Below are 26,287 nucleotides of genomic sequence, written 5' to 3' on the forward strand. Positions count from 1 at the left end.
TACACTTTTTAGCTTCTCTACTTTGTATGTTTAATTCCTCAGTTTGAGGCTTTATATTTCCGATGTTTATGTAGTCTGTTGGGGAGTATCAACAGATGGCAGATCAACAAGATATGTCACCGAAAACACCACCCAAAACTAACAGAACAATCACCAGATCTAAAGTTGAAGTAGAGAGAGATGTAGCAAAAGTAAACGGAAGAAAACTCTGATCTCCCTCTCTATCCTTCCTCTATTTTCCTCCTCACCTTTGCTTCTGTGGTTGCGCGGCCGGCAAAATTGCATCGAGCTGAAACAACAGAGAATTCATAAATTTGTTCAAGTTTCTTAATCCAAAACCAAGATCAGTTATTCTAGAGAAGGTAAGAGATGTAGGGGAAACACAGAAGAAAGCACTAGTCCCCTCAAGACAGAAGGGTCAACTTGAAATCCTGAAAGAATTTCTAGCACAACAAGCGAAAACTAAGAAAATAGTAGAGCTCCCTAACTCAGTGAATCCCTGCACCAGTAGTCCAACTGTGAGGCTCCGACGGCAACTGGACGTTACTGAGAAGATTCGGCGCAAGGCCATGGAAGAGGTTCGGGTCCTGCGGGAACTGCTGCTGCTGCTGCTGCTGACCAAGTAATCCATGGGATTCCAGAGGCCCCTGGGCTTGTAGAGACTCCTCTTCCTCCAGAGGAAGCCTGTCATAGGCGGCATTTGCGAACGATGCTGCCATTATAACGACAGGCCCGGACGCCATCAGCGGTCCCACGACGCTCCCTCCGACCACTTGTCCCTGCCCGCCAGCCAGGTATACTGTGAGGCCGGTGGCCGCGGGTGGGGCAGGCGGCGGCAGGAAGGATCCTGATAGGGAGAGGATCTCAAAGTAGCCATGGAGGGTGACGACAGCGCCCTGGGATGCCGGCTGGCGGAGCCTGACATTTGTGACGGTACCGGTACCGCTAAGGATGCACATGCCTCGCTGCCGGCGGCATGCGAAGGCGGCCATGCCCTCGACTATGTCGCAACCGCCGGCGACCTCCATGACGTGGGTTCTGAAGGCGTTCGCGCTGTCCCGGTTTATGATAATGGGGGGCTTCGGCTTGTTCCTCGACCCGGCAGGCCGACCCCGGGGCCTGCGCGCCGCCTCGCCATCCGCCTCCCCGTAGGAGGTTACTGGCACCAATTCCTTGCCATCTCCACAGCTGCTACTGCTTCCGTTGGTATTGGTATGGCTGCTATCATCACGGTTCCGCTTCTGGCTTCGATTGAGGCCGCCTTGGTCGTCCTCGGATTTGGGTTGCTGCAGCTGCTGGTGGAAGTTGTGATGGAAGTCTCGTGTGTGGAATGGAGGAGGAAGATGATGTCCATGTGCTGATGATGCCGTTATCGGATCCATCTTCCCTAGTTTTTTTTTTTCCTACCCTTCTCTAATTCCTTATTCAAGTGTGATGAAACCTAGGAGATGAAACAGTGAAAGGAAGCAAAGAACAAAAGAAAGAGGAGGAGGACAAACTGGAAGAAGATAACGAGAGAAGATGAGGATTGAATTAATTAAGACCAAAAGAGAAGCAGGGTAAAGAAAGACGGCGCTATGCTTCTCCTTTTTTTCCCCTTCTTTTCTCTTTTAGAATAACCTAACGCTACTCCAAGCACTACCACCACTGCTACCTCCCACCAGAAAAGAACCCAAGACGGAGGTGCATCTCTCTTGTCATCCACCAACTTCCCAGCGGATTCTGGGCATCTACTTATTTTATCCCTTCTCCAAGGACAACATGCCTGCTAATAGTTTCGTAGTCCTTCGGTTTCTACGGCCGTTTTTGTTGCACAGACCACATGGTAGCAGAAGAACTCGTACAGGTTGGAGCCTTAAAGAGTATCTTGGGATTGGATCGGTCTTTGTTTCAAACCTTCTCTCCCTTTGCCTTGACGACTTCAATACCTCCACTTCTCTCCTCTTGTTCCAGTCTTGTTTCAGCTGACTTCTGATGTCTCTTGCTTGGAAGCCATCCGAGGGTAATCCTCCCAAAAAACCCTCGACCGGTGTGGGACTAAAAATATTGCGTTCTGGCCAATAATTGAGAGGGATCAGGGGAGAGGACAGGCTGGCTTTGGGGAGGAGTAGGTGGGGAGTGAACCAGCCGTACTCTATGCGGCGAGGAGAATATTTTACAAGGCTTCAGCGGAAGAGGTCGAGAGATGTTGACGAAGCGTGAGCCGACCCGGTGGTTGTCGCCGTCGAGCGGGCCAGCGAGCTTCCCACGTAGTTGAATTATGGCTAGAATCCCGTCATGTTCGTAATTTATCGAATATTAAAGGGCATTGTTGCAATGAAAAAGCCTAGGAGGTGATGGCATGTGGGTCGTTGGAATTCGTGCATCAAAGCTATAGTTTACTCACAAAGGTGCCCCAAATAAAGGACTCTGCTCAATGATGTAACAGGAGGCTTTGGATGAGCGTAGACTCCGTAACAATGTTCAATATCGGCGTTATCCCTTATTGCACCATATTGTGCTATATTGGATTTTGATTGAAATTATTCTTACTTTTTTGCTTTTATTCTGTGTGAATAGAATTAGTGAGTATTAAAATAAATATAGTATGCTAGTGCCATAATTGTTTCTGAGAATTAAAAAAAAAAATAGTCAAAGTTAATCAGTACAAAAATTTGAAATATTGTTTTACTAGATAAAGAGGAAAAATGAAACATAACAGACATTATATGTACTAGTAGACGGTTATTGTTTAAATATCATTATATATACATATACATATGTATATGAATGCATATTCATATATATATATATATATATATATATATATATATATATATATATATATATATATATATATATATATATATAGTGTTGAGGTTGGGTTTCTCCCGATCTCAGACCTTAGCCCCCACCGAACTGGAATAGGAAAAGAAGACTGCGTCCTTACAGAAGATATTGTCCGCTTTGGAGCAGGTAGAAGTCTTCCTCATGGTTTTGCCCTTTAAAAGATACCTCCTGAGGAAAGGGTAATGAGCCCTCCATTTAAGGCACAGACCTTTTCGCTATTCAGTCGATGTGGGACTAAGTTTGAGACCCTTTATTTCCACAACATCAGCCCCCCCCAGCGGCACTACAAGAAACTTGGACATTATCGACGCTTTTTTTGGCTATTAGCGACGCTTAAAAGCGTCGGTAGAAACCAAAGCGTCGCCTATGCTACAGTGGAAAAAATATTTCCCGACGCTTTTAAAAGCGTCGCTAATTCCAATTTAGCGACGCTTTAAAGCATCGCTCTTTTCCGACGCTTTAAAGCGTCGCGAATTCCCATTTGCAAAAAAAAACACCATTTGCGGTCTGCATCTTCTCCTCCTCCATTCAGAAACAAACAACCTTCCCGATCGGTACCTTCATTCCATCCGTGCAGAGTGGTTGGGTTTCGCTATATAAACCGTTTTTTTTTTCAGATCCGCCGATGTGGGACTAAAATGAGATGATTTTTTGGCTTCCGACGACGCTTTTAAACGTCGTTATTTAACAACGCTAAAAAGTGTCGTTAATTACATATTAACTTCGACGACACTTTTAAGCGTCGTCATTAGCCGACGCTTTTAAAAAGTGTCGGCAAATGTTGACGGAAAAATTTTTTTGCTGACGCTTGGAATAAGCGTCGGCAAATAAGAGTCGGTAATGTTCTTTTTTTGTGTAGTGCGGGAAGGTCTGTGCCAAGGTCAAGGACCCCTACCTGGCGCACGAATTGTTGAGGTCGAGGTTTTTCTGATCTTAGATCTTAGCCTCCACCAAATTGGAACAGAAAAAGAAGACTGCATCCCCACAAAAGGTATTGTCCTCTTTGGAGCAGGTAGAAGCTTTACTCACGGTTTTGCCCTTTAAAAGGTGCCTCCTGAGGGAAGGATAATCAAACCCTCTATTTAAGGCATAGACCTTTTCGCTATTCAGTCGATGTGTGATTAAGTCCGAGACTCTTTATTCCCACAACATAAAGCATATTACAGCCTTCGAAGTATTTTAACATGGGCCTCCTAAAATTATTATAGCCTCTATTTTAAACAGTTATGATAATGGTATTATAATAAGTAAGGATAATAAATGATAACCTTACTTTTTATACCACTATTCACTTAATAAAAATTCATATCAAGTGGTATTAATCTTTTGGAGGGAATCTTCCCACAAAATTTTATATTTTAAAATTTATTTTATTCATAAGAATACTATAAATAATCTTCATTGAAATTGTTAAAGAGGGCCGTTATCTAAGCATCAATTTGGGCGTTCTCTTGGGACCCTTTGTGCTTTTGATTTTACTTTTGGGCCTCTCTTGTCATGTTTGAATGCGTCTAATGTTTTCCGTGGAGCGAGCTAGCTTTGTCTCGGAAAGTGGAGTGGGTGGCTCGAATCTCGTGAGAAGGCCAAGAATGGGCTAGGGGCCCACCGTAAACGGTCGGGACGCGTGGCGAAGTCTCCGCCATCGACTCGCGCTCCGTTGTCCGTCCTGACGGCTTCATCGCATCCGTAACCGGCGTGACGACGCTTCCATCACAGCCGTCCGACAGGGTCTGCGCTCCTGCCTCTTGGATTCCGTGTCCCTGCGACGTGTCGCCCACGCCGACCTCAATTGGACGGCCAGTGATCGACTTATCTACTCCGGTGCGTCGGGGATATCGGCGGGCCCAAGCGACGAATCCGGAGCGAAACTCGATGGACGTCTCATGAGAAGACTCCCGGAAGAAGAGCAGGTTGAGCCTAAGATTCAGGGAAATGTCAGATCAGGGTATTCTCAGGAGAAAACAAGAATTTTTCTTTGTTTTTGTACAAAACAAGAAATTGCTTCATGATGACACACAAGGGTAAGAGCTGGAGTGCTTTGGCTAGGAGTTGGAGTCATTCTAACTTTCCTAGAACTAATAGAGTTCACTTTGCACAAGAAGAGAAATTAATTATCATAAATATTATCATATTTAATATTTGTCATTATAATAAAAAAATAAAGAAAAATAAATGTTATTTGTTAAAGACAATATTGATTGAACAAAAATATTTGTTCAGGTTGTAAAAAAAAGATGGTCGCGTGCATATAACTTATGGCATCTTGGAATCGGAGAAAATCAGATGTATGCATCTTATATCATAATGGAATACATTATTATTCCATGAAGGCTCATTTTCTTTCTTTTTTTTTTTTCTTTTGAGCTTGTATAAGAATTTAAAATTAAAACAAGTATCTTATATACAAGAATAATTTCAATAGTAAATAAAGAAGAAGCGTGCACTTAAAACCACATGGAGGGACCAATAATTATACTTTAACATTTTTAAATATAAGAAAAATATGTGATTGCTTTTCTGCTCTTGATCTATTAACAAATTTGACAGTAGTCATGGAAAAAAATGCCTTTTAGCATGAAGATTGTATCATAGGGTGTTAATAAAGTGATTCTATCAAGAGAGGGCTCCTACTAGTCAAATCAATGCAAGGGTCATTACAACTCTAAATTTTAGCCACTAGACCATGAAAATCATTGACGAGAATATGCTTGTGTGTTATACCACTTCTCCATGTAGCTTTTAAATAGGGAGAGAACTAAAATATGGTTGCTAGTATTGAACTTTTATTATTATTATTATTATATATATATATATACTATTCTAGATGAAATGACTTTATTAGCTAATATTTTTTAGGAAACATTTCTTGTGTGAGCCACATAGGTGTGCAGTAACATGTCGAATAATAAGAACTAATAGGCAGACAACTGTAACCACTTAAAAAGGCTTAATACCAATTTTTAATCTAGTTAAGAAAATAAAACTACAAAAGAAAAAACCAATTCAATTATTTTCTAACTCATCTATGCGATATAGTTTCTTCCTCTTCTCTCCTAATCTTTTAATTTCTCCTAACCAATCACCTAGTACAAGCTCCCATGAACTCATTTTTTGTCATTCTTCATCTTTCCTCTCCATATTATCCTGTGTGCTTTTTTTTTCACTAGTTCTGCTCTCGGTTGAATTTGAAGAACTAAATCCAGTATATCCAAACCCCCTACTTGCTCCTCTGTATTTTTCAGATTTCTTAAACCATCTCATTTCATCTTGATTATCTAAGCCATGCTACTCACTCGGCCTTTATAACAACCTTCATTCTCACACCACATACACCGAGGCTTTATTAGCAACCCTAGCAAAGACCCACCACTTTTTATAGCTATAAGTGAGGTTAATAACAAAATCATACTAAGAGATTAGCTAGTCCAAAAACTAGGTCTTAGAGAACAATTAATATTGGGATCTTCATCACCTCTCGCTCTTCTACTTAGCCACTAATGGTGTCCTACACAATTGTCAGATGTTGCCCGCCTCTCCATCTTTTATCACGTGAACTTGCTATAAAATGCCCATCTCCGGTGGCTCTTTCAACTATCTTAGGATGACCTTTGATGAGCAAATAGGGCTAATAACTTGGGAGAAGTCTCATGAAGTATGTTAATAATGTTTAAAAAAATTGTTGTTATCTATTCAAAAGGTTCAAATTTTTAAGCACCTTATTAACTATCCCATATTAGATGTTTAAATGCATGTGGATTTACATCTATTGAAATCCAGCAATTTCAGGTTTAGTTGAACCTTGTGGGTTTTTGGCGAGTGACCATATGTGCACACACTAGCTTGGTTTAGCCAACTATGCCATGTAGGTAGGCCATTAGGGCCACTATTGAGATAGCATTGAGGCCATTATGTACCACTCTAAGGTCTAATGAAATAAGTCTATATAAAGGCTTCAAGTTCAAGGTCTCGAGTGCGATGCATATTAGGTCTTTATAAGAGTTCTACTTTTCTCCTTTCAAGTGCTTTGTTATTTTCTCTCTAATTTTTAACTGTCTTCATATTTTTCACCCTCTTTAGTCGCCACTTTTGGGGAACTAATGGAAGTTATTTATGTCAAGCCTCCATACACTCACATGCTCATGATAGAAAGCTTCAGGCTGAGTTGCGTTCATTATACCTTGGAGATGTTCTCATTGGATTCCTACACAAGGAGCAAAATTAGTTCTTAGCACAATTTTTCATACACACCTTATTTGAGAAATGCCTCTCCAATTCTTCTTGAATTTCATGTATTATTTATTTTTAAAAATTGTTTTTATTTGTATGATATTTTTGAAATAAATTGCAGATATTAACAAATTTTTAGTATAATTTTAAAAATAGTTGCCAACAAATAGATGCGACCATATTAAGCTAATATTAGCTTGGTCAGGAGAACAAATGGGCATCCTCATTGGAAATGTAGATAATTGAAGACCCATGAGGATATGAGGTTATGACTAGAGATGAGGAGGGGAAAGAAGAGGAAAAGGGATGCTAGATGCTTCACAATTAACAAGTTGGACCAATATTTATTTTCGGACCCAATCTTTAGATGTGAGAAACAGGTGTACAAGTTTAAACAAGATTTCAATTGCTATTCAGTTATCACTTCATAATTTAAGAAAAAAAATGTATGCATGCATTGCGCGCACCCTTGAATAGCTTCCTATTCTTTATGTTCACACAGCCATGCCTTAGAAAATTATGACATCATTCTCCAAGAATAAGATTTTGTGCAAGGACTATGTTCAAAGAAAGTTCTTTAGGTACATGTGCAAAAAAATATCAAGGGGATAATGAAAGAGATTGTTATGATATTATTTAAGATAATATAGTATTATGGTATATATAAAAAGAGAGATAGAAAGACATCATTATGCATTTATGCTATTAATCAAATAGAGAAATGAGACATTGTTGCGGTATATCTTTATATTCTCTTAAAAAGGGGGGAAATTTTTTTTGCAAAAGAGATGCCTAGTATTGAAAAGGAACATTGTTGATTTATGAAATCATGACTTATTGAGGAGGAAGGTAGAGGATCTATATCAAGTTCATCAATCACAAAAAGTATGTTAAACTATAAAATGGATTCAATATTGATAGTTATGAATGCTAGGACAGTCCATAGGACTTGGATATATTGACTGATGGGTGTTTTCAAATTTTGATTCAGGTACGTATGTCGACAACATTAAAGTTAATAAAACCACCAAATTAGTTATAACTAATTAGATTTGAAAGAAACCCCATCTTAAATGTAATACTTTTTTGAAAAAAATTATATGTTTGATGTAGTGAATTGTTTTTTGGAGTGCACAATTATGCGTGCTCTAATTTTTTTTTATACACATATATGCGTAGTTTATGCAAAATTTTGCTTACTTGTTATGCACTTGTTCCTATTAATTCTTTGTGCACTCATACCTTGTTCTATTCATATTCAAAGAAACTAACAGATAACAATAATGCTACCTTGTGTTGATCAATGGCATGATGTTTATTGTGCCACATGCTGAGTGGGAATTATCATGATACACAAAAGCTAGCATGATACATAGAGGGCCAATTGAATCAGGAAACATGCCAGCTCCATTTTCGGTCGAGAAACTATTTATATGATTGACTATAGCATCTTACAGCATTTTTTCAAAAATAAACAATCACTAAATTTTTCATCAAGAAGTCCTGATTATTATATGACATAGAAGACATGAGTTCCCCTAACTTTGAAATGCCACATGTTCTTTTGTAATCTTTTATGGTCATATCACTACTAAGTGAACATTCATGAGAAAGGGTGATTGCAGCAGTTATGAACAGAATACAGTTTGCAGTGACAAGGAGCGGAAATTCTTGAAGCTGTCCTCTGACTCCTTGAGCTTGCACATCTAAAGGCTAGCAGAAGAAACAAACTTCTCGAAGTAACCTAGATATAAGCATTTCTATGTGACTGTGAAAGGGTCTCCCCAATGTATTAAAATCTGGTAGCCGTTTCATCTCTGTAGTCATCCATGCACAAAGTATACTGTGCTTTGTTGCATTAATATAATCATTCTCCTTTAGTAAAGAAGCCCAACTCCTTAGCTATCACCAGATAAACAAATATGTAAAGCAAGCTAATCTCAGGACCACACAAATGGGAGCAGCTATTTCCATGTGAGTAGCATCAACCCCATCGTATCAACACAGTTTTATAGGGTTTTCGCTTTCGCCGGGGTTCACCATCCAGGGAAGGAGACAGACGATTGGTTCCCCTTCATTGACTAGATCATGGCACAAAGCTTTCAAGCCTAATTGGTCTTAATGCGATGGAGCAACTTGGCCAATATTATATCATCTTTAAATGCCAACAATGGCGATGTCATGTTGAGTGGAAGCAATCGCATTATTTTGATTCATTGACTAGCTACTATCTAGTTTCTTTGGACCCATAAAGAGCCCAAACCTCTAAGAATCCCAAGCGGCTCAATCCAAAACTTATGGATTTGGTTAAAGTGTGACAAGCCTGGACTTAACCCGACTCGATCAGATAATGCACATTGAGGTATGGGACTTTAATTTTTTTTCATCCAAATCAGGTATAGTACTTATTTTTATGAATCTAATCAGGTTTGAACTTGATTTGGATTTGGTAGTTTATCTAGTATAAAATGTAGCATTTGCTCTTATATCTTTCATATTTCTTAATTATTGATTGTTTATACTTGGAAGTTGTATCATTGATGAGTATTTTGTAAGGCTTAAAGCAAGTTGAGTTTACCCTGCCCTATATGTACCTTATTTGAACAAGCTCTGTCATGTATGGTGAGTGTCAATGTGGACATAATGAGTCACATAAACTATCTTCTACTTAGACTGGGATGCAGAATGAAAGAACTCTTGCATAGGCAAGGTTTGGGAAGAAATTTAGTTTTGATCTATGTTGGCAGGCAATTGGATACTATGACTCAACCACACTAGCACCATTAGCCCCACTTGAGCGAGCTCTACCTTCATGTATAGCTGTAGATGCATTGAATCTTCTTGAGAGATCCTCTTGATATCTAGGTTTGAATTGTAAAGCAAGATCCCAAGTATCTAGCAACAAAAAAGCAGGATTCTCAATGATATATATATATATATATATATGGACCGAAGTGGTTAAGGTAACTCCCTCTCCCAATATGATCTGTGTGACATGTTGGGCTAAGCTGGGTTGAGGCTAGAATCTAATTGTGCTTGTGATCGGGCTTAAAGCATCCATATTTGGCCCAAATTTGAGCCAACCTTGACCTCTAAATCATGATACAATACATGTCTGGAATCTCCTGACACAACCTTGACACAAAAATACCCAACCAACCTGTATACATGGCTCATAAAGGGAAATCAATTATGACAATGGATCTGGTCATTTTGTAGCATACTTGTAATGTGATAATGTGCACCGTATTTTAGGCGCTGCACTTTGGTATGTTTTGTGTCAAAGCAACAACTGAAATGAGGTCGATGACATGGAGCCTCGTGGACGATACTAACGGATTTGAGTCAATTAATATTAGAAAGGATGATTTTGGCATCTCTTTTGTATCATAGTGAATAGCAAATAAAAATTGAGATCTCTTTATAAGGGTTCTTGGTGGTGTTACTTTGTGCCACTTTGGTGAAACTTCGTAGCAATGTTGGTGTGAGTTTAAAAGCTTTCCTTTTGATGCAACTTGGAGAGGATGTCATTGGAGATGCCAGAAACCTAAGTTATAATACGTGCAACTATGGCCTAATCATAAGATTTGGTCAATATGACTCCGATCAGTTATACTAGCTTGAATTTAGCTTTCGGGTTTTCTTTTTTATTTTTCTTAGTTTCATAATTATTATAAAATTTTAAAATATTTTTTCTTTGATTTATTAAAAAAAGTCCGAATCCTTTTCAGGATAGGAGGGGTCTTGATCGAATCTAACTGGTTTATCCCAACAAGATGCACCTCGAATTCTCTTACTTGCATGTAACTAGCTTCAACAACCTTAACGATCTTGTTAGAAAAAAACCCTTTTATTTCTACATATGCACCTCGACCTTACAAAGTTGAATCCTCAAGCCTCATAGTCCCTAATCTATGTCATTTTCACACCAATACTCACCATGATTGAGCAATATATCTCTTAATTTTGACTAAGATGAGAAGATGGAAAGCTCCTCACATGCATGGCATGTTCAGAACTAGGTCTTGGTACTTTATAATGCAGGGTAAAAAGTTCATGCCTCTTGAAGCCAATAGCAATCATGGAACCATTGTGGAAGCAAAATTCTAGCTACAAAATAATAGAACTTTAGCATTATTTGTTCCATAACGCCAAGCTTTTTGTTCCAATAAGCACTTTTTATTGCTAGCTTCCCTTGGCACAGTAGGCTGTGCGCCCATGATAGGGATCAAAGGCAATCCTATCTCTCCTTTTTTTTCTTTTTCTTTTTCTTTTTATTTTTGCATTTGATCGCGTAATATTCCATGTGGGTCCCTTTGGCCAAGTCATATTAGTGGGCAATCAATTTGGGCTAGTGCTCCCGAGAGAAAAGGACCAAGAAAAGCACAAACGCCATGTACTGATAGCAAAAGAGTTTGCAGATAAGAAAGCTAGAGTTCTGCGTGTGGGCACTTACTGTCCCAGATATGCCGAAGCCGAGGACAAACATCTTATTTCAGCCTACATGGACCATAAGAAGTTGCCCTAAAATCCACTACAAATTAAAATTGCCATGGTGCAATGAAGTATCTAAAAAGGAATGGCGCCGAGCATTCCATTCAAACATCGATCAAGCACAGCGATTACAGTATGTGGTTATATACTAGTTTGATTACTATGTTATAAATGTTTAGTAAGGAGAGTTTACGAAAAGCTTAACCATGTCTTCGATCATTTATCATTAAAGCTTGTATTTTTTATATCTACATCGTCCAATAAACTGATACCAGATGGTTCAATTTAGAGTCATAATCATCCATATCACGTATAGTTGGTTTACTGTTGATGCTTGCCACCGCAGTATAATTCTTATTTCTTACTGCAATTAATCTATCAAGTCATGTTTCTCGATCATTTCATGCATTTGCTCTTGCTTCTATATAAATTACATATGATTCGAAATTCACTCAGATAATGCTTTTCTTACACAGGATGCATTAATTCCACTTGTGCATGGATTAGAAATCAAGTTCTGCAGAGATGGAGCGTCTCCCACTTTCATTTCTCCCATGGCTGAAGTTTGCGCGAAGACAAGAACTAAAATTTATGGTTCTACACATCTAAAGGAAATCTATTTATGATTAGTGTGTGTGTCCCACGAATAGATTTTGTTCAGTTAGCTAATCTGCTTCAAATTCCTACTTTAGCACCATAATTAGAATATCCCGTGGCGACTAAAGATGTTGTGGACTAATCTTAAACTAATACAAGGATAAGAAAGAAGGCTAGATAGAGATAGCTCAGATAAAAAGAAAAGAAAAAAAAAAGGAAGGGTTTCAAGTGGAAGCCAGGGCCTTGATTGAATAAGGAAAAAGGAAGGAAAGGCACGGATGGTGGAGCCAAGCCAACCTCTTATTTGGTTTAGTAGTGGACAGGCATGACAAGAGCATTTCTCGACCACCTTAACCCCACTTCATCACTGCACTCCCATCACCCACCCCTCAACAAAATAAAACAAACCAACAAAGCGTTTCCCATGAAACCATTTAGAATACTTATTTCTTCGAAAGGTAGCTAGATTCACAGCTTTATGATGGAACGAAGGCGAAAAAAAAACTACTTGTTGACGTATTATTGGCTTATAGAGTAGGAGAGTCTCCTATATATTGTTTTTTAAATGGGAGCACAAATTCTTTTCCCTTACCGTTTCCCAAAAGTAGGATCCACTATTGGGCCTTCGTTCTCTTGCATGAGCCGTCAACAAAAAATAGAGCTTTACCGGCTTTCTCCATCCAAATTCACGATTCCCATGCACATAGAAGATGTTATCCAAGTCTCCACGTATCATCTTCTTATAAGAGAACAAACAAAGGGAAACCCATCCAGGCCTTGGTCATCATTTTGCAATGGAAACTCCAGCCTCTAGAATGGGGGAAGAAAGCCGAAGAGGAGGAGCACTTCCTCCACATCCACCCTCCTCTCCAACCCATATTCCAAAATGGTTCGCTGGCATCAAGCAAACAATCCTCTCGGAACTCCGAGCGCAGCGAGGGATTGCCCTTCCCCTGGCTGCGATGAACCTGACATGGTTTGCAAAGACCGCCATCACCACCGCCTTCCTCGGCCGGCTGGGGGAGCTCGAATTGGCAGGAGGTTCGCTAGGCTTCACCTTCGCCAATGTCACAGGCTTCTCGGTGTTGACAGGCCTCTGTTGTGCCATGGAGCCCCTATGCGGTCAAGCCCATGGGGCCAGAAACTCAAAGCTTCTTCGTAAGACGCTCGTCATGGCCACCACCTTACTACTGGTAGCCTCTCTCCCAATCTCCCTCCTATGGCTCAACGTGGACAGAATTCTTGTGCGCTTTGGGCAACAAAAGGATATTGCTGCTCTTGCAAAGAAGTACATAACTTATCTTCTCCCCGACTTGGTGGTCACCTCCTTCCTCTGTCCTCTCAAGGCCTATCTGAGCTCACAAGGAGTGACACTGCCAATACTATTGAGCTCAGCTATGGCACTAGCTTTCCATTTTCCCCTTAATGTCTTGCTCTCAAAGCGAAAGGGGCTTGAGGGTGTGTCGATGACGATTTGGCTGACAGACCTAACTGTGGCGATCATGCTAGTGTCCTATGTGTTGGCGACGGAAAGGAGGAAGAAGGGCGACAGCACCAAGCTGTGGCCGGATGCAGGAGGAGGAGGGTGGTGGGAACAAAGGATGCAGGACTGGATCCGGTTGCTCAGGCTCTCCGCGCCGTGCTGCCTGATGACATGTCTGGAATGGTGGTGCTACGAGATCTTGGTCCTGCTCACGGGGAGGCTTCGGAACGCCAAGCAGATGGTGGCGGTGATCGCCGTCGTGCTCAACTTCGACTACCTGCTGTACTCGGTGATGCTCTCCCTGGCAACATGCGCATCCACGCGCGTGTCGAATGAGCTCGGTGCAGGTAAAGCACGGGAAGCTCGTGAGTCCGCCTACGTCTCGTTAGGCCTCGCCGTCCTGACCGGATTTCTGGGCGCATCAGCCATGGTGGGTGCAAGAGGGCGTTGGGGATACTTGTTTAGCCATGACGAGGGGGTCGTGGAAGGGGTGAGCAGGATGATGCTGGTGATGGCTTTGATAGAGGTGGTTAACTTCCCCTTGGCTGTTTGTGGCGGCATAGTGCGGGGGACGGCCAGGCCATGGCTGGGAACGTACGCTAGCCTCGGAGGTTTCTATCTCATGGCCTTGCCTCTGGCTGTGGTATTGGCTTTCAAGGTAAGGCTTGGACTCGGTGGGTTGTTGCTGGGATTTCTGGTGGGTTCTGCAGCCAGTGCCATTCTGCTAGTGGTGTTTGTGGCCTCTCTGGATTGGGATGGGGAAGCAGAGAAGGCACAAAAGTTGGCCGGCATGAATTCAGAGGTTGGAGAAGGAAATTGTGGTATGGAAATGGTCGAAAGTAACAGTGTCTGATTCACTAACAAACAGAGAATGAGTCAGTGTCAGATCTTGTTGCTAGAATTATGATTTTCTTGTTTTCTTCTTCTGTTGGAAGATAATAGGGCCCCTTCAAACCATGGGGATGGTGCCTGTGGATGAGTAGGAACAAGGCTATTTAATAACTCTTTCCATCCTATGATCCTATCCTGTAAATAGACTTCGGCTTGATAGAAAACACAAGGGAAGCAATTAGAAATCAACAGATGGGGTCGTATGTAGAGAATGGAACACTAGAATGCAACATCAAACAACTTTCCCAGCTAATTTTAGCTCCAAAGTCCAAATTGAGAGCCATGTGACAATGGCTCTTCATACGGTATAACTAATTCATCCCACAAGATGAAACAATGAAAAAATTTCAGCAATAAAGGAAAACTGACTCATATAAATGAAAATATATCATACATCTCAAAGTACTGTATGATGAGATTCTGCCAGGTTTAACAGGACCGAAGCAACACTGGACCTACACTGATTAGAGATGCAAGAAAGGGAAAGAATTGAGCCAGGTTCTTCTTAAAAGAGGAATCCCCTAATCCACATATAGCTTCAAAAGTTGCCACAACAAGGGGTGCCCGAGCTGCAAGTTCTCTCCGTTTTGCAGAACCAACAGGGATAAGCCAACGAGCTCTTGGTTAGCAACCAGTTGAAACTTCAACAAGCTTCCCAGATTTCGCAGTGTGAAGATAAACCTGCAGGACCTCTCTGCACAGGTCAACAAAGTATGCCTCCACTTCTACATCCCCATTAAGAGCTCTGTTCAGTACAATAGTTTGTAGCAGAGCAAGGCATATCTGATAGGACTCGTTCTCAAGGCGTAGCAATGGGGGGTCCTGCATGAGACGCCATGGCATGCAATTGAGCTCTGTACATGTTATATATCTCCATCACAGCCTGCAAAAGGATTTGCCTGTCATGCACAGCACCCATCCGTTGCAGTTCATTCACATTAAAGCCCAAGTCTAGATAAATATAACTAAAGTATTCCCTCCTTAGTGTAGTCACTGTGAACAAAGCGAAATGGTAATTGGATGCTAAATTATTATCACAAAGACTAGGCTAGACAATAATTAGCAAGGAAGAGACCTATGATGTGCATGCAATGCATGTATGAATCCATGGTGATGTTAAAATATTTGCAAAAGAAGAGGAAAACAAAAGAAAAAAAGAGAAAAATAATTTTATTTCTCTATTATATCATATTCGGTACATCTTAGGAATTATATATACTAGCGTACAGACTCTATATAAGAAAAATAATATATTCTGATATAGGATCATGCTAACAAAAAAAAATGTTACTGGCTGATACAAGTTGTTACGTGATTCCTAAAATCACTCTAACAAGATCGTGGTTATCAATAACCAGGCAGACCTCTAGTGAATGGATAAGATTACCCATGAGAGAGGGGAGAGTTTTGTCAAAGGTTATGATTCACACGAATGAGAAGAAACTGCTCTGGTGCATAAAAGAGATGTGGTTCATTGGACTGTTGAGACTTCATCAAGAACAAGAAGGTATCAAGGATTGCATGCACATGTGACTCTGACATGAAGAGTGGCAGACATTTTTGATAAAACTGGGACAGAAAGTTCTCAGGTTAAGATCTGGTGACTTTTTTCTTTATTCTTGTCTTCAGCTTTCCCTAGTCCACAGGTACACTGCTCAAGTTAGCCCATCATATTAGACATATCTTGTAAGAGATAGACCCAAGGAGAATGCAATTATCAAGATGGATTGTCATATTTGTAAAACCCATTCTACATTAGCATCATAGCCTTGTGGCTGGCTTCAACCACTATGTCAGGACATAAGATATTAAATAAAAGAGTGTAAATGCATAGGCAAAAATATTTTGGCCCTTTCTAGGCATAAAATGCCTTCGCATTGTATTCTTAGGTTCAGTCAAAGGTTAGCATCTCAACCACTGTCATGCACAGCACCCATTCGTTGCAGTTCATTCCCATTAAAGCCCAAGTCTAGATAAATATAACTAAAGTGTTCCCTCCTTGGTGTAGTTACTGTGAACAAAGCGAAATGGTAATTGGATGCTAAATTATTATCACAAAGACTAGGCTAGACAATAATTAGCAAGGAAGAGACACATGATGTGCATGCAATGCATGCATGAATCAACGGTGATGTTAAAATATTTGCAAAAGAAGAGGAAAACAAAAGAAAAAAAGGGAGAGAAAAAGAATTTTATTTCTCTGTTACATCATATTCGGTACATCTCAGAAGTTATATATACTAGTGTGGAGACTCTATATAAGAAAAATAAGATAGGCCGATATAGGATCATGCTAATAAAGGAAAATGTTATTGGTTGATACAAGTTGTTACGTAATCCCTAAACAAGATCATGGTTATCAATAACCAGGCAGACCTCTAGTGAATAGATAAGATTACCCATGAGAGAGGAGAAAGTTTTATCAAAGGTTATGATTCACATGAATGAGAAGAAACTGCTCTGATGCATAAAAGAGATGTGGTTCATCGGACTGTTGAGACTTCATCAAGAACAAGAAGGTATCAAGGATTGCATGCACAAGTAACTCTGACATGACAGAGTGGCAGACATTTTTGATAAAAGCTGGGACGGGAAGTTCTCATATTAAGATCTGATGACTTTTTTCTTTATTCTTGTCTTCAGCTTTCCCTAATCCACAGGTACACTGCTCAAGTTAGCCCATCATAATAGACATATCTTGTGAGAGATAGACCTAAGGAGAATGCAATTATCAAGATGGAGTGTCATATTTGTAAAACCCATTCTACATTAGTATCATAGCCTTGTGGCTGGCTTCAACCACTGTGTCAGGACATAATATATTAACTAAAAGTGTGTAAATGCATAGGTGAAAATATCTTGGCCCTTTCTAGGCATAAAATGCCTTCGCATTGTATTCTTAGGTTCAGTCAAATGTTAGCATCTCAAGCTCTGCATAATTCTTATATGGTATGCTGAGCATATGGCAGATTAAGTCCTATGGCTCACTGCTGTCAGAACAAATGCAGGACAGCTGCATACCAATGTGTGATTATCAGATGCAGCCAACTTGAAGAAAAGGAAAGGCAAAAACTAAACAAGATTTCCCCCAGTTCATTGAGGTTTAACATTGGGGTGCTGGGTCAGCATTCAGCAACAACCCAAATGGCATTCTTATTAGTGAACATGAAGAGTCGATGACAACATAGATTACAAAATCTGAAAAGACACTTGAATCCTTACATCTGGTCTAATAAACCTTTATTTATTATCTGATCATCTGTCAATTACATTAGTTCCTTCTATATCAAAGTTGATCCAGCAGAAAAGTTCTCCTTGGATGAAAATCTAACTCGTCAACAATGCTGGCGTCCAATAACTGCAGTAAAGCTTTTGTGGCTAGGGTTATCAGAGAGATCATAGCAACACAATAACATAAAGGATAGGTCAATAATACACCCTCAATTTGCATTTCAACAATCTATATCCACTGACCTATTTTTGTACAGACCCTTGTGCACTTGTTCTTGTGGATGACTGCTAACAGCACAAAATAGATCGGCAATCGTGCGCACTAGGAAGTCGCACCAGATGCCGAGGATTAGAATCATCATTTTGTCCTAAAAAACAAAATGTCCCTGCCAACTTTATTAAAAGGTAACGGCATGAGACTTTCTTTTGCAAAGTTGCATGTGAGTAACGTCAAGATGCAGCACAAGGTCATTGTCAGCTTGCACGTAGAATCCAGCATACTATGTAAAATTTCAGGAATACCTCATGCATAAGTTGAGAATTTATTCCGCAACTTAAGTAATCAATCTACATAATATCCTTGTCAATTAACAATATGAGCAAGTTATTTCACCTCCAAAAAATAGTATAAGGCTTCTAGGACCCACAAAAATGTGCTTTGGGAGCACTGCAAGAATCTTTCTTTATGCAGTTTTTTTACCAAAAGATTTTGATGCTAGTGTGATCCAAGGTTCAAAATATCGAGCTACAGGGCGCACTGGCCGGGGTTCAGTATAGGATGCAATATCAAGAATTGTGCTAACAAAGGGTATTAGATGGATATGCAAAGATACAGCCACTATGCCCTTAGTATGGCCTTTTTTGGGTTACTTTCAGATTTACACAATGTTTGGACATAGGTTTCAGGGTTTGCCCCAAAACCTCAAAAAATATTGACTTGATCCCAGATTTATGCTCTGATGAATGAATCCAACAATCAAACAACATTTGGTCTTCATTTGAAAATCCCCATCATTTTTTTAAATAAAAATAGAATTCCTGTTGAATTTTTGTATAATAAAGCAAAAAGAAGGGAGAAGATTTACCAAAAATTCAAAAATTAAGCTTCAATCCTATAGGTAATCTCCCTAAGCAGTCCTCCCTTCTCCCTCACTTTATTTCCAGCCACAAATTGTGGAGAACAATTTGAAAGGAGGTTGTTTTAGTCATCCTAAGCCATGTTACCGCTCGGTTTAGAACCAATCAAGCTCAGTTCAAGGCAAATGAATTCTATTCCACTCTAAACCACTCAATGTGGGGTTTGTTCAAGCGAGCTGGGTCAGGCTTGAGTGCTATGTGCCCAAGTTGATGCCCCTTGCATCATCAAGGGGTCGATATAATAGATACACATAAAAGGATAAGTATTGTACCAGCCAACATTTTAAACCATGGTAACCTTGGAGGCTAATTGTAGCATGTGGCTTTACCTAAGATAATAACACTTCAGCTATTTCAATAAGATTAACTCCTACTAACCGACTCCAAAAGCTTGAGCTAATAGGAACTTGGGCAAACAATGTGTATCAGGCTTAACACACCCCTCACATGTGGCCCGAACCATGCACGTGGTACGACCAAAAAACAGAAACGAGTCAAGATAATAATCTGCTTAATTAAATAAAAATTAGCATGGAGGGAATTCGAATTCGTGACCTCCAGCAAACTTTAGCTTTGAGACTTAAGCCGATGGCTGACAATCCTAAACAACTCTTGAAGTTGTAAAAGTGCAGAAATTGGTAGCTCTTAGAAATAACAGTGATATGTTAGCCAGTAGAGCAGAGTCATGGTGGCACAGTGTGCCAAGTCGATAAAGTGGCCTTGGTGGAGCAAGGTGCTGGTTTTAAGCACAAGCTTGATGCGGTAAGTAGACTCAATGGAGCAAGATGCTGAGTTTGAGCACGGGCTTGGGCATAAATCTTGGAAGAGCAGACCCTCGTAAGGGTTCAATGAAATGTGATTTTTGACAAATGGATGACTCTTAGACTTGAGCAGTAACATACTGATAAAATGTGGCTCTTAGAGAGTGGGCTCTTAAGCTTGAGCATTAACACGTGATACACTTGGACGAGTGTTTACATGTGGAGCTTGATCTAAGAGTAGTGGATTGGACTCAAAGAGGAGATGAATAGGCTTACATGTAAAGAGGGAGAATGTTGAGGATCTATGTGAAGTTTAGCCCCATGAACAATCAGTGGGAGGTAGATGGATTGACATAGATGATTGGGCCTAAAACGGCTTAAGCTTTTAAGTTGATTTGGTTTCCACTTGTATAGCTAGGCCTTCTCCTGATTGGACTCATACTTCCTATTTCACCCCAACACTAAGGGCCAAGATATCTTTTAGAAGCACCATGGAGCTTCTACATGGTGCAAGGTCTTAGTTCATTTAAGAGCATCGGAAATCGCTCTGTCAAAGATATATTGGTAGACAGGAGATGCAATCGTTTTAGCAGACTCTCAACTCATATGGAATCCATATAATGATGGGGCATAGCACAACATTCCATAACGAGAAGACATAACTAAAAAGTCTATCAATTATTAAAATAACATTGAAAATTCTCAATCCAGACTTAATGTACTCATGGGGAGTCCACATACAGGAAAAGCAAATGATAGTGCATCAAGAACTTTCAAAAAATGGTCAAAGGATTCATGTGGTAGATAATAAAAGAACATTCACAATACATGATCCTATCACCAAATGTCCACCCAACAAATGAATTATCAATTAACAATGTTGTAGAAATATTGCAAATGGTAGACAAAAGTCCAACGACTAGAGGTCAAGTTGGCCAAAATATCAAGTTCAAAAAACTAATAAATTAAAGAGAAAGCTTTAAAAAGTAGCTACATTTCGAAAAATGAAATGTAAGATATCAATAAGATTTGGCAAGTTAGTATAACATACCAACCTAGAAACAGTCAAAACCAATTCAGAAGTTAGTGTATTCTAAAGTGAGGTATGTGGCTGCCTATGTGGATGCTACTGAATAGGCAGCCCATTTAGCATTATCCTGTCATATACGCAGCCCACTTTTATGCAGCCTGATGCAAGTAGATGGTCAAGATGGATGTAGGTTTTAAATAGGCCAGACTCAAGTATTCTGCATGCTGCTGACTATTGTTAATGACATTATTTTGTGAAAAATGTCCAGTTTTTCTATCAAGTACTAGCTCTTAGTTGTATTATTATTTTTTAGTATCATTATTTTATTGTATCGTCTTGTAACTTATTTTCATTATGTGTTTAAAAAGTAGAACAACGTACCTACTCACATATGTGCCCTCATACAACATGCACTATGCAATCCCTTGACCGCCTGCAAACTATAGTTGCCTCCAAAGCATTAGTTGACTTTGTCCTCCATACTCTAAAGCAATCACATCAAATTGGAGGCTTACGCAATCGAACTAGAAAATCGTCAATGAGATCCTGACTTTTAAGTCTATTAATCAGAGGAAACAACAAAAGAAGATCCATAACCATAATCATCAATACTTATCTACCTAATTTTCCTATTTAAAGCTACCTCTGATCTTATTTTAAGCATTTTTCTAACCTTTTCTTCCAATCCCTTCCATGCTACCTTAGGCCTTCTCCTCCCTTTCCCTACATCCTTCAACAACTTACTCGTTATTATTAAAGGAGCCATAGTTCTTGGTTGTACATACCAATACTATTTTAGTTGATTAGCCATCACTTTGCCCTAAATTTGTACATCTCCGACAACTCTTCTAATATAATCGTTTTTAAATCCATCATTTGCAAATTGTTTTCTTAACCCTCTTTATTGGCCAACATTCTAAGCAATTAAATATTGCAAGCCTTATAATTGTCTTATAAAACTTTCCTTGAAGTCACCAATGTATGTTTCAATCATATAATACCAAAAGCACCTCTCTGCGCCATCAATCTTGACTAGGACCACATCTTTGCTTCTTATTTTCTCTCAAATTGCATTTCATATACTGGATTTTTGTTCTGCTGATTTTTAAGCCATTATCTTCAAGAGCTTTCTTTCATAAATTTAATTTAGCATTTTTTTTCTTATTTCTCCTCATTAATTCACAATATATCATGTGTAAATAACATATATCACTGTCCACCTTTCTATGTATTGGCAATGAGTTCTACAACTGGTTTCAAAAGATATGCCTTAGTGTTGATCCTTGGTGCAAGCCTACAGCAATTGGAAATGCATATCCTCAATGATTTCAACACATTGTAAAATAACACCATTTCATATCATTTAATCATACCTTTCCTACTTAAATTACCTTTTCAAGTACCTTGTTATAGAGTTTCTCCAAGCCTAACAAACACCACAAACATGACTTAACACTAACACTCATTTTGACAGACACCTTATACTATATTTAGATAAGCTAGCTCCTACAAACATTTCAACCAAACAAGACAAAATTTGGAAGAAACATTTCAGCAAACATCTTATGCTCACCTATACAAACTTGCTGTTACAAACATTTCGATTAAGCAACACCAAATTTCCAAAACACTGACTCCACCCTATGGTTATTGGTGAGCCAGATGACTAAGGGACTACGCTATGCCTGACCCAAGTGGATCCTAACTCTCAAGGGACCTAGCAATTCTAAGAATTGTAAGAGAACATTTGCATGTAAGGATTGAGATTTAATAATAGTTTTCCACTATGCAATCATAATCCCATGAAATCCCAACGATATTTCTATTCTGCCTAAGAAACAATTCGCCCAACACTTTCTGGTCACCTCACGATTTGGGCATGTGGGGCCAGCAGATGACGGAGCTTGGGATGCTGGGACGAACGACGACCTTGCCTCCTCGTCCCCACCGGTGAAGAAGCCGTGTAGATCCTGGTTTTCTCAAGGCCTCGCCACTGGTGGTGAGGTGATGGTGCTGGAGATCCGGAGGGAAGAGGAGATGAAGACGGTGCGATCCAGGGGACCACAGCATTGATGCTAGTCGATGAGAGGAGGAACGACAGAGTGAGATGAATGCCGTGGTGGAGGAAGAAAAGCGAGGAAGACAATTGAGGAAGAAAAGGGCTGAGCCAGTTTTCTACTTGGTTCAGCCAATTCTTAACAAAAAATAATAAAATATATTTTTTCTTTTCCAAAAAATAATTAAAAATAGGGAGGCCGGGAAGAAAAGAGTTAAGCAACCTGAGGCTGAAAGCAAACCGGATTATATCCAAAAGTATCCATTTTCATATCTGATTTGGGTCGGATTCGAATACTGATTTTTTTTTGTCCAATCGGATCCGGATGGCCAGTTCAAAAATCTCTTGGATATAGATACGGATGCGAATATACTGATTTTTTTCGGATTCAAGTTCGGATCCGGATATCCGTTTAATAGAGGTAAGTAGAAAAAAGAAGTTTAAGTTAAATCAGAGAACCAATTAAATGATTAGTCAAATCTAAATTAAAAGAAACCAAGATATTGAATGATCATCACTTAAGACAGTAATCCGAAAATGAAATACCTAATATGAATAAAATTCTTCGAATTACCTCGCACGTCTGGAAGGCTCAAACCTCTTGTTCATTCGTCCGATCCCTCTTTCCTATTTGTCGTCTTCAAGCAACTAAAGTTTTGAAGATTAAATATATTTAAAAACAAATATGAATATTAATTTTGATGTACGTTTAAGAGCTGTACCTATATTCGTTGAGCATTATGGATACAAATATGGACATATCAATGTCCGATTCATGGTCTGTTTTCAGCCCTAGAGTGAGCATTCTATACAACTTGGTTCAACTAATTCCAATCAAAACAAATAAAATATTATTCATTTTCAAAAAATAATAAGAAAATAGGAGGGCTTGTAATCTGTTATATCCAGTTAACAGTAAAATACGCTAAATACCCTAACCTAGTGGACGATCAAGATGTCTCTCAACTTTTTATAGCATAACACAGAGTACCAGAGCAATCCCCTAGATAGAACAGGGTTAAGGATCTCTAGTCCGTGTTTGACTTAGTGAGGGACTGTGTAGAATAAATTCTCTTGCAATATTTCTATTTTTCTCACTATGATTTATGTTCCCCTCCGTCTAAAGTCTTTTCTACTATTTTATTCTTCTTCCTTTATGAATCATTTCATTAGTTCTTGTTTGTGATGGTATGGGTGCTAATCAATCTTCCTATGACGTACATAATCATGTTGTTATAGAGAAATGCTTCTCTCAAGGATTTATTTCCATTATTTTTTTATTTTGTTCAACAACTTAAGGCATTAGTGGTGACTTTAGTTTCTTTTGGTTCCTAATAAAACTTGTTTGAAATATTTCTACTAGAGCATCTTTAGCAATTGGTGGATCTTCTGAAAATCACTAATTCAGTCGATATCTTTGTCCCAGAATGCAAATTACGTGAAGTGGTGGTGAAATGCAAAGGATATCTTCGTATTTAAGTACTTCTGTAGATATTTTTATTTTGAGGTATGTTTAAGCCGGATGCTAAATGTCCCTGTTCTTAGAGTTGCCTCCTTGTCTTGTGTGCATTATGTTTTAGACCTTGAAATAACAAGCACCTGTTATTTGAACTAGTAAATGTCCATGCAAACCACTTGAATGTATAAGATGAAAATTGTATTACTTCTATAATTTTCAAAAACAGTTCTCTAAGAACATATTTTATAAAGTAACATTTTATTGCAAAAATATATTCGAAAAATCAAATATAATTATGCATCATGAGATAATTTCATGTTGTACATGCAGCATGAAAATGGTACATTGAAAAAGAAGCAATATTGAGTATATGTAGATATTTTTAGTATTATATTATATTAAAAAATATAGAACATGATAGAATAAATACTAAATCCAAAAAAAATCTAATTAAAATATAAAACAAATAAATGATTAATACAAATATGAAACCGTGAATCTACTTGGTTGAAGAAAGGTAGCAAAGATTGATTGTAATATTTCTATATTATTGTAATCTTAGTATTTTATTTAAACTTGACAAAATGCTAAAATAGATAGAATCAAATATTTCTATGTCTAGACTAACAGCTCCTACTTTTGAAGTGAGAGGTCTTGGATTCGAGAATACCATCTTCAAAAAGAAAAAAAAAAATTATGTCTAGGTATTATAAGATTGTGATCCCATCCAATGTGGCTGGATATTTTAAGTTTTCTCTTTTCTAGACCCAAATCAAACTCAATGTTATATTTTTAGTGTTTGGGTTAGATCTTTGACTTGAACCCCTCACCATGCCTCTATCTGGATTGAAAAGTTCCCATAGCCACCCAATTGATAACATGAGTTGAAGGGAGTAAAGATTAAGAAAATTAAATATCTAAATTGAAGTTAAATCTTAACACAAAAAAGAGAAAAAAATAAATATCTAACATAGTGAATTGGAGTGTGCTCAGTCTCTTCCCCAAATACTATAGAGTGATTAGATTCCAAAATGGGAGAAAACCTCTACAGAAATATTCCAGTAGCCCTTCCAATCCTTTCCTCTCATCTCTTATTATCTTCCTTTTCCTTTGATCTCCTCTCTTGCTATCTAATTCTAAAAGGGTTAGAAAACTTAATTATATTACTTGTGAAATTGAAGAAAACCAAAAGGTGTTGAATTACTAGTGCAATATGATAGCAAGGCATTAGGGATGGAAATAGACCGAGATAGGCTAGGCAATACCTCTACCTGAGCATGGCCTGAATATTTTGGGAGGGGCTTCAAGCCAGGCTTAGGATCGAAAATTTTTAGAAACCCCAAGCCTGAGCCTGCCCTGAGCCCAGACCTGGGACCAACTCGAACCTGATTGAGTCGTCCCAAATTTTTTGAGTGGACTATGGTCCATTGAATCAGGAAAACAACGTTCTCATTGATAATTCAGAATTCTGATCATTGTAAGATATCTTGAATCGCATCTAACTATTGTACCTTCAAAAGATTCTATATAAGCTTGAAAGTACCAATATTCAACAGTTATAAGCGTAAAGATTTAAGAAAGAATGATGAAGGATTTGAGACTTGTTTCGACCTGAATTTGGGCTTAGTTTGGGACCTTGTTCAGGCTCGGTCTTGGGCCAGATCAACAATATACTCTAGCCCACCCGAAAAATAAATGAACTCTATTTTTAAGCTTAAATCCAGCTTGAAATCTTTCTGGCTTAGTTCGTAGAAAGCATGATGCGCCTTGAATAGCTTCACCAAGATTTGATGAGTTGTGGAGTTAATTCAATGTTAAATAATGATCAATGACATAAAAGCTGCAAGCGTTACTCGTTGAAGTGACTAATGGCAGAATATATTGTTGAAGACTTCGTTGCAGCTCGTTCATGCTATACATATTTGATCAGATATCATGTAGATTAGTATGGGGCCTACAAGGAATACGCATTAGGACTCTCATAAGCATCAGCCATCCAAATCAAGAACATAGTCAACTAATCCCGGATTAAGGTTTACTCGAGTAATGCTTAAACCTTGTGTTAGCCGTCTCATCTCTTGATTATTAAGTA

The 26,287-nt window shown here is 38.9% G+C and overlaps 2 protein-coding genes and 1 long non-coding RNA gene across 4 annotated transcripts; 1 reads left to right on the plus strand and 2 right to left on the minus strand.

Annotated features, from left to right (window-relative positions):
* Window positions 1–290: 290 nt before the first annotated feature.
* LOC103722600 (AT-hook motif nuclear-localized protein 24-like) lies at window positions 291–2,251 on the minus strand. Its single transcript, XM_008813207.4, has one exon. It carries the CDS (start codon window positions 1,380–1,382, stop codon window positions 489–491), a length of 894 nt encoding a protein of 297 aa, XP_008811429.2. The 5' UTR covers window positions 1,383–2,251; the 3' UTR covers window positions 291–488.
* A 10,527-nt stretch (window positions 2,252–12,778) lies between these two features.
* LOC103722602 (protein DETOXIFICATION 56) lies at window positions 12,779–14,644 on the plus strand. The gene has a single exon (XM_008813208.4). The coding sequence runs from the start codon at window positions 12,942–12,944 to the stop codon at window positions 14,481–14,483; it is 1,542 nt and encodes a 513-aa protein (XP_008811430.2). The 5' UTR covers window positions 12,779–12,941; the 3' UTR covers window positions 14,484–14,644.
* A 234-nt stretch (window positions 14,645–14,878) lies between these two features.
* Window positions 14,879–22,836, minus strand: LOC103722601. Of its 2 annotated transcripts, XR_005509014.1 has the most exons (3): window positions 22,546–22,836; window positions 17,996–18,120; window positions 14,879–17,879 (listed from the first exon to the last, which is right to left on the minus strand). It is a non-coding gene; the product is annotated as an uncharacterized LOC103722601 (long non-coding RNA). The 2 variants fall into 2 exon arrangements; XR_005509013.1 differs by having other exon boundaries at window positions 14,879–18,120.
* Window positions 22,837–26,287: the final 3,451 nt, after the last annotated feature.

Source organism: Phoenix dactylifera, unplaced genomic scaffold (genome assembly GCF_009389715.1).
Source record: "Phoenix dactylifera cultivar Barhee BC4 unplaced genomic scaffold, palm_55x_up_171113_PBpolish2nd_filt_p 000742F, whole genome shotgun sequence".
NCBI lineage: Eukaryota > Viridiplantae > Streptophyta > Magnoliopsida > Arecales > Arecaceae > Phoenix > Phoenix dactylifera.